Below are 9,190 nucleotides of genomic sequence, written 5' to 3'. Positions count from 1 at the left end.
AGGCGGACTCTCAACCACTGCGCCACCAGGGAAGCCCGGGAACTAATCTTTGATGTGTAGGTTAAGCCCTTCTGCTGAAACCACTGAACTGATTACTTCCAGTTGGTATCTGCAGTGAGGCAGAGAAATGTAGTCACATAAACCATGGATGTTTGCCTTGGAATAGTTATTGAAGCATCATTTTTACAGTTTTAGGGATGTGTGGACTTGATTGACATGACTCTCCCCACCCTACAGCCCCCCAAAGCAGGTAAATATAAGCTTAAAAAAGACTAAAAAGAAGACAACCTGGCTTTCTCCTAAGGGGCATATGAACCACCACAGCAGCAATGATCAACAAAGCCCCGTGATTTCTGTAAGCTGCAATCATCTTGCTTTAATGGGGATGGAGTGGAGTAATGCAGAGAAGCTGGGACCTACTGGGTACCATTTTTCTTTCTCAAGACCACAAGTTGGGAGCAATAGGACATAAAAGAAAAGTCCTATGGATTCTTATCAGCTTCCAGTCAGACAAGGCTTCCGTTATTGTTGTAAGGCAACTATTGTTGCCAGGCCACGGCCGGCAAACAAACCACACAGGTCAGGTCTGCAGAAGCCAAGAACATCAGAGTGAAGTCTACAGAGAAAGAGCAGTCAAGGGTTAGAGGCACATGTCTAGGCACACGTCTGTCAAGGCAAGCCAGCAGAAACAAACACCAGGAATTTTAAAAAGCAGAAAGCAGAAAGCAGAAGTGAGCAAGTCTGCAAGTGTAAGGTGGCCCTGGGGGTGATGGCTGAAGGGATCAGCAGTCCAGCTTCCTCCAGTCCTGCCTCACCTCCCCACCCCATGGAAGCAAATCCTCCAGCAGCACTAGCTTTAGGGCTCCCCCAGGAAGGCATCTATAAACAGGCCAAACAGTGTATAAGGAAGCAGACTAAGCCTTACATAGAATTCAACTATATCATTTTATTTAAACGTACAAAGAAAATTCTAGCACAGTCTCCACCATTATACTACAGTTATGTTCTATTGATTCTGGTGTCCCACGAAGTTCATTGACACAGGACTATAACTGTAAATGAAACTGGCATGCCTTTGCTGGTTTTGCCATTACATGGTACTACTCACGTGCATTGACTATTAACACAAGAATTCCATTTCTAAAGTTGTACCCCCCAAATCTATTCAATATTTCAGAAAAAGTCATAGCCGTAGGTAAGACCTGATTCCAAAACCACAAAATCAACACATATGAAATTGTTAGAATATAATAGTAAACTCTTCTTAAATGATGCAGTACTGAGAGGAAGTTTTAGTCAAAATGTTGGCTTACTATTAACAAGTTGTAAAGTTCTACATAAAACACTAAAATCTCTCGAGAATTCAATCTTACCTTTGGTTCAATTTCATGGTCTCAAAGCAAAAACTCAGCCCTAAAAATGTTATGTCTTAGATTCCTAGTTTAATTTCAATGAAATTTTGATAAGCTCAAGGATACGTAAATACTAAATTCAAAATGCGCTATAATTAAAAGTAAAATTTTTATATCTGAAGAAAATCTAACATTGTTTAGAGAAAATGCAAGGCAAGCATTTTCAGAAGAATCTGCACCAATATTTCTATCAACACAAAGTTGAAAAAATTTCAAATACCTTTAATGTAATAAAAATATAAATCAATTTAACAAAATCTAAAGTCTAATTCTGAGGACAATGCAGCTCCTCAGAATCATTTGGCAGGTAGATCAGCCAAATAATAGTGCACGGGGGACAATGCTCACATTTCTTACCACTGGGTCTTTAAATTCTAGAAACGAAGACTCAAGATCCCTAAAATGTTTTGGAAGGCAAGTTACAGCGGAAGGAGAAAAAAAAAGAAAGGGGAAAACAACCACCACACTCACACTGTTCCAGCTCCAAAAAAAAAAAAAAAAAAAGGGCAGCTAGGCTTTGGCCTTTTCTCTCCCCCTATGCGAACACTGAAAAAAAACCAACAGCGGCAAAAGAAACCCAACTAACTTAGCCCATGACACTATTTTACAGCAGGTATTTTGAATGTGTCTCTCTGTTATCTTCTCGAGGGAGCACATGCCTGCGTGCACACAAACACACAGACACACGGTTACAGTGTTTTCCACAGCAGTCCAAGTCTTTGTTCAGCAGTGAAGCACATTTAGGGTGAAACAAGCTTATGAATTTTCCACAGGAAATCTTAACCAAAAAAAAAAAAAAGATTACTGTAAAACCTGTATATTTGATTTTTTACCTTTAGGGTAAAAAGCCAAAAATAACAGAGACTTTTGTTAAAGGACATGAAGAAAATTTCTTCTCACTCGCTAAAGATCCACAAAGCAGAATCACAGGCAAATCCAATTAAATTCAAGTACAATGTCACAAACAACAGGTTTAAATATTCTCACTTGTGTCTCTAAAATGACTACACCACTTGTGAAATGTGTGACTTTTTTTAGGAGAAAAACTTCTATACACCTCGGTCCTTTGTCTTTGGGTTTCCTACTTACGATTTACTTTAAAAATGCTACTAATTCAACATACATTATTCTCCAAAAGGTGACACTATTATTCAATATTAAGCCTGCCTGATTAATAACTTAAAAGACATTTAGAAGTGAATAAATTAGCTGGAGAATTAAACACATGTAACTGCTTAACTGCCAGTAGGAAATTCAATTTATTCAGTAACTTTCATTACTTCAAAGAATACACATGAAAACCTTTTCACAGCGAGTTCCTTCCCTGATATAGTTAAATGCAAATTATCTTTTTCCCCTCTTACTCCAGAAAGCTCCTGCATACATAGCTGACACGCCACCTACTGCAAAACCGAGCTGACAGCACAGGCAACGCTGCCAGCATTTCCATTCCATCACCAGGCTGGGGCTGAATAAAGGCGTGTTTGTGTGGTAGTGTTTCTTTTTAAAAAATCTCAACGCCAAGAAGAACAAGCTGAAATAGCATTTTCAAAAATGGAGCGTAAAATAAACAGAAGAGAAAAAGAAAAGGAGTATGAAGGGAAATACAACAGCCTGGAAGATGCTGACCAGGGAAAGAACTGCAAATCCACCCTGATGACCCTCAACGTTGGTGGATACCTATACATTACTCAGAAACAAACACTGACCAAGTACCCAGACACTTTCCTTGAAGGTATAGTAAATGGAAAAATCCTCTGCCCATTTGATGCCGATGGTCATTATTTCATAGACAGGGATGGGCTCCTCTTCAGGCATGTTCTAAACTTCCTACGAAACGGAGAACTTCTACTGCCAGAAGGGTTTCGAGAAAATCAACTTCTCGCACAAGAAGCAGAATTCTTTCAGCTCAAGGGACTGGCGGAGGAAGTGAAGTCCAGGTGGGAAAAAGAACAGCTGACACCCAGGGAGACTACTTTCCTGGAAATAACAGATAACCATGATCGCTCACAAGGACTGAGAATCTTCTGTAATGCTCCTGATTTCATATCAAAAATAAAATCTCGCATTGTTCTGGTGTCCAAAAGCAGGCTGGATGGCTTTCCAGAGGAGTTTTCAATATCGTCAAACATCATTCAATTTAAATACTTCATAAAGTCTGAAAATGGCACTCGACTTGTACTAAAGGAAGACAACACCTTTGTCTGCACCTTGGAAACTCTTAAGTTCGAGGCCATAATGATGGCCTTAAAGTGTGGTTTTAGACTGCTGACCAGCCTGGATTGCTCCAAAGGGTCAATTGTTCACAGCGATGCACTTCATTTTATCAAGTAATTACCTGTGTCACGAACAAAGGCAACAAGCATGCAGCCAGCAAGCTTCGGAAAACCACAGCATCAAAGGCATCCCAAATAACGTGCCCAGCTAGCTCTGTACTCAGAGACCTGCTGCTAATCAATTACTGTGAGCTAACGGTATGTAAATTCTATCGCTAAAGATGTCCTTCTCTAGGGCGTTCCTGCTGATCAGACTCGTACACTTAAAGTGAAAACAGTGGTCTTCTACATATTGTAAATAAAGACTGAATGCTTTTGCTATTTGTTTATTTTTCCTTAAGCTGTCTTTCAATCAGAATGTCTTAAGTATTTGCACAATGAACAAGCATGTCCATTATCTATCGTTCTTTCAAGTAAATGGTAATAAAATATTTTAAGGGACTGTAAGATTTTAAATCCTTTCTACTTACGGCAAAAATCTACAAAGAAAACTGAACTGGTAAAATTAACCACTGAGACCAAGACAGATATGCAGATCTACTAAAAACAGAGCTGTGGTGAAACAAAATGAGATTGTAAGAATTAAAGTTATGGATTTAATTTTTAATGGTAGGCACCAAAAGCTTGTTCATAGTTTCTGTATTTCATACTAGAATTACAGCTGAGTTGATATATTGCTGAAAATTCCTAGAAAACGGCTTGATGACAATAAAAAAAAAAAGAAAGCACTACTAACTTCTTTGCTTGTATTAATAATTATAGTAAAAAGTTAAATGTGTCACTTTTAAAACAAATAGTACCTTTTCACGACTTCACACAAAATTATGCATTGATGTGGTCAACTGGCAGGCTGCAGTAACCCTGGCTGGACTTGCAAATGACAAAAATCAGCCAATTCATTTCTTTGCAGGCTGAGCTCCAACACAGCATGGACAACTTAGTCTCAATACAGTAGTACACGGTATTAGAATAATGAAAGAGTTCATTTTCAGAATCGTCCTATCTATTCATTTTTCAAGCTCAGAAATATTAGATGAACATCACTAAACATCCTTATGAAAGAACTTTATTCTTCTCAGCACCTCTTTTGATGCTAAAACTCAGACTCAGTGAGTTGTGGTAATTTCTTTGCTTCATACTAAACAGGAAGGTATTTTTAGAAATTAAGTTTTATATATGGCTATCTCAATTAAATAATCTAGAAACTTAGCTTTAAATGTGAGTGTATTTTTTTCCTCCCAAAGAACAGCTAAATCATTTATTTCTATGCCACTTATTTTCTTTGGCTTCTAAGAACAAATTGCATCTTAAATTCGCTCCTTTAAAATTTAACCATTAAAACTGATAATTAAATCTTAACTTTAATAAACTTCAACAAAGTATTTCTGAAAATCTTGACTGAGGTTACGTAAGTTAGCACATAAGCCAAAAGTCTGCTTACACATAAAAATTCAGCAAAGCTAATATTCATTCTCAGAAGTAAAAATGACTTCCCATTACAACATCTGAGGTAATACAAATGTTGGCTGTACATACTAAAAGAAATATTTAAAAACCTCTTGTACAAAAAAGTCCTTTAAAAATTCACATTAAAAACAAAAATCTCTACATCAACCACGCAATCTTCTTTTTGTATTATAAGAAAAAAATGTTTCTATTAAAGCATCAAATTATCTCTTATGTACTTAAAAATGGCTTAATCAAGATTTAAAAGAACTATGAAAACAGAAAAAAATAATAAAATCTATTTTAGCAGTCACTATAATTGAACTGTTTATATACCTCTCCAGCTTACAAGTTGACTTTTCCTTGGCATTTAGACTTCGTAATGAAAAAAAGGGCGTGATTTAATGTCAAAGCAAGATTTTCTCTAACAGGGTTTCATTACAGATAATAAAAATAGCCATGACATCTCTTTTTACAGGAAATATAGCTGAAAAAATCTCCTTAGAAGTATTATAAGTGAGGTTTTTGCATCAGTTCACAAAAAGAAAGTTTAACTGTTATAACAAAATTATTGATGGAAACCATTACTTAAAGAAATTTGTCACTCGTGTTTTTGTATATCTCTAAAAAATCGTTTCTGGAATGCATTTAATTTTTCCTCAAGCTTTTGATAAATCATAATATCCTAAAACAATTTAGGAATCTACAAGGAAATATGGCTAGATTGATAACTCTTGTGTAACTTTTCATAAATGTACCTTTTAAAATTCAAAACTACCTGAACTTGTATTTACATATTCAAGTGCCTAAATATTGTAAGTGTACAGAAAATATCTAGTTTTTAAATTTCACTATTTAAAAAAAAAAACTTAGAAATACTTTCCATTCAAAAAATTCAAGAAATCATACAAAATGCCAACTGTAAGTCAGAGTGAAGCTGTCATAACATTTTTGTTTGCAGTCAATGAAGAATTTCTTCCTCAAATCTTTTCTCATAAGTAAATATTGCTCCAAAGAATAAATCACAAAGTGACTCGTCATCTTTTTCAGAAGAAAGGTAATAAAAAATAGGTTACTGTACTTGCCATGAGCCAAACATATATACACCTGTATTTGGAATTACACCACACAGTGATTCTGGCATTGCCCTTAAAATATTAAAAATAAACACATAGCTTATGGTGTACTATATTTCTAAAATGTGTGCAGTGTGCAGAACAAGTGAAGGGAAACACTTATGAGACTTTTCAAGTGATACAAAAAAGATGACTACCATCCCAGACTGAAGATCATGATACCAATTAAGCTTGTTCAGTAATTTTTTTAAAGAAAGTTACTTATATTTAAAGTGTTATTTTTAAGATAAAAAGGTAACATTTATTGTTTTATTGCATGCCAGGTATCATGCTATGCACGTATCTCAATTAATTCTCACGATGACCCTAAGAAAAGTACTATTATTTTTCCTTCTCACAGATGAAGAAAGAGCCTAAGAGGGCTAAGGAACCTGCTAATAAGATCATACAGTTATTGAGAGGTAAAGGTGGAACCAACATTTGAAACCCAGCTATACCAGTTCCAGAGCCAGCAGGAACTATGTCTGCTTTTGCAGGCCACTTATCTCTCTAGCACCTAGAACCTGGTGTTAAACAGGTTAAAACAGGCATTCATGAAGAACATGCTAAATAAAGAATACCAAAATACAGGTTTGCCTCACTTGATAAAAATTTCACAATGCAGGTATTCTTAAAATGTTAAGTAAAACAGCTGAATTTTGGGAAAGCAAATAATATTTTAAATGTCATGTCGTGTCATTTAAAGAACATGAGATGAATCATCTCACAAGAATAAAGAATATCCCAAATTTGTATATTGGCAAATCTAGATTTTCACATGTCAGGTTTGCTGAAAAGGGGGGTTACTTTTTATGACTTACACAGTCCACAGAACTGACATATTTTTCCTCATAGGAAAAAAATATGGCACAGTGAAACACACACAGGCTCTGGAGTCAGACTTGGGTTCAAATTCAATTAACTTCCACTAATTTGCTTACATGACCATAAGCAAGACACTTAACTTCTTTGAACTTCAACATCCTCACAGTAAAATGGAGATAATGATGACTAGCTGATAGAGCATTTATAAGGCTTAAATTCTAAATTACATGTAAAATGCCTCACCCATCACAGACTTCCCATAAGCACTGGTTATTATCTTATCCAGTGTAAAGGTACCTTCATGACATAACCATGAAGAACAGGCACAAAAATGCACATTTACATTAATTAGGCTTTCAACTTAGACATGAACAGAACAGAGAACTTTTGACAAATGCACGCTTACTACTGTGATGAATACTATAAGATACAAGAATCTACTTTAAATTAAATTGCTCCAGGCAAATGCAGTTTTCAACTTTATTAGTTTAAAAATACATATAATGAGTTTTTCTTGGGACTTTTATCTTCTAGCTTCATGCACAAAATCTACAAGATGAAAATAATCACTGCAGCTGTTTTATCAGCAATTTAAAATCAGTCAGCAATAATATATGATACCATACTCTTAAAGATATCCCTGTCTAATAAATTATGATCAAATGCCTTAAATTGCAATGATGTCAGTCAAGGTTAAAATCTGAGTATCTGAATCATAATTATCTTGCAAATAAAGCAGAAATGTAATATGGACTATCCAAAACAGCATGCAACTTAGAAATTGTTTGTATTTAGCTTTTTAATATTTTTTATTTAAGTCGAGTTGATTTACAATGTTGTGTTAATTTCTGCTGTACAGCCAAGTGACTCAGTTATACACATTCTTTTTTATATTCTTTTCCATTATGGTTTATCCCATGATACTGAATATAGTTCCCTGTGCTATACAGTAGGACCTTGTTGTTTATGCATTCTATACGTGATAGTTTGCGTCTACTAACTCCAAGCTCCCAGTCCATCCCTCCCCCCTCTCCCACTCCCGCTGTATTTAGCTTTGAAATATACAATGGCTACTTCTGTAGCAGACTTATTTTCCTTATCATATTTTGCTTAAGCTAATATTAAAATTACTTTGCTTCTGTGAATAAACACCAAGGGGGTGGGGATAAAGGAAGATGTGCTGGGCAGAGGGAAATATCTAAGATGAAATTTTATTTATTTATTTTTAACATCTTTATTGGAGTATAATTGCTTTACAATGGTGTGTTAGTTTCTGCTTTATACAGAGTGAATCAGTTATCCATATACATATGTTCCCATATCTCTTCCCTCTTGCGTCTCCCTCCCTCCCACCCTCCCTATCCCACCCCTCTAGGTGGTCACAAAGCACCCAGCTGATCTCCCTGTGCCATGCAGCTGCTTCCCACTAGCTATCTATTTTACGTTTGGTAGTGTATATATGTCCATGCCACTCTCTCACTTTGTCACAGCTTACCCTGTCCCCTCCCCATATCCTCAAGTCCATTCTCTAGTAGGTCTGTTTCCCGTCTTGCCCCTAGGTTCTTCATGAACTTTTTTTTTTCTTAGATTCCATATATATGTGTTAGCATACGGTGTTTGTTTTTCTTTCTGACTTAACTTCACTCTATGACAGACTCTAGGTCCATCTACCTCACTACAAATAACTCAATTTTGTTTCTTTTTATGGCTGAGTAATATTCCATTGTATATATGTGCCACATCTTCTTTATCCATTATAAGATGAAATTTTAAATTTGCCTAATTTATAAAGAGGTGACTGTATTCCTACTTCTTCTCTTTGCAAAGATACACAATAGTTCAAGAGTTTCTATCAAACAAAAGTCACTGAGAGAAGTCTTATAAGCTATTATAAATAATTTAATTAAATCTTTCCAATAATGCAAAAACTACACAATATTAAGCATTCTGTATGTAAAATATGGCAATTCTAAATTTATCTAAATTACTACTTATTTTAGAAAAAATACTGAACTGGATATTAAAGACTTAGACAATTATAATATACTTCTTTATTATCTGTCTTAAAAAACTGTTCCCTAGCATAAAATATAACACAGTTAACCTAACAGTACAG

General features: G+C 35.4%; 2 protein-coding genes across 3 annotated transcripts in view; one reads left to right on the top strand and one right to left on the bottom strand.

The window, feature by feature from the left end:
• The window catches only part of GTF2F2 (general transcription factor IIF subunit 2), a 152,664-nt gene that overhangs the window by 89,962 nt on the left and 53,512 nt on the right, over positions 1 to 9,190 (bottom strand). The gene's annotated exons all lie outside the window — the stretch shown is intronic.
• KCTD4 (potassium channel tetramerization domain containing 4) lies at positions 2,776 to 4,682 on the top strand. The gene has a single exon (XM_029210185.1). It carries the CDS (start codon positions 2,967 to 2,969, stop codon positions 3,744 to 3,746), a length of 780 nt encoding a protein of 259 aa, XP_029066018.1. The 5' UTR covers positions 2,776 to 2,966; the 3' UTR covers positions 3,747 to 4,682.

This window comes from Monodon monoceros, unplaced genomic scaffold, assembly GCF_005190385.1.
Source record: "Monodon monoceros isolate NGI ecotype Baffin Bay Population unplaced genomic scaffold, NGI_Narwhal_1 Super_Scaffold_8, whole genome shotgun sequence".
In the NCBI taxonomy this organism is placed as follows: Eukaryota; Metazoa; Chordata; class Mammalia; order Artiodactyla; family Monodontidae; genus Monodon; species Monodon monoceros.
This window is presented reverse-complemented; position numbering and strand designations above follow the sequence as displayed.

Bases quoted from the DNA above. Each gene is read 5' to 3' on its own strand.
- KCTD4 (XM_029210185.1), top strand. From the start codon at position 2,967: ATGGAGCGTAAAATAAACAGAAGAGAAAAAGAAAAGGAGTATGAAGGG.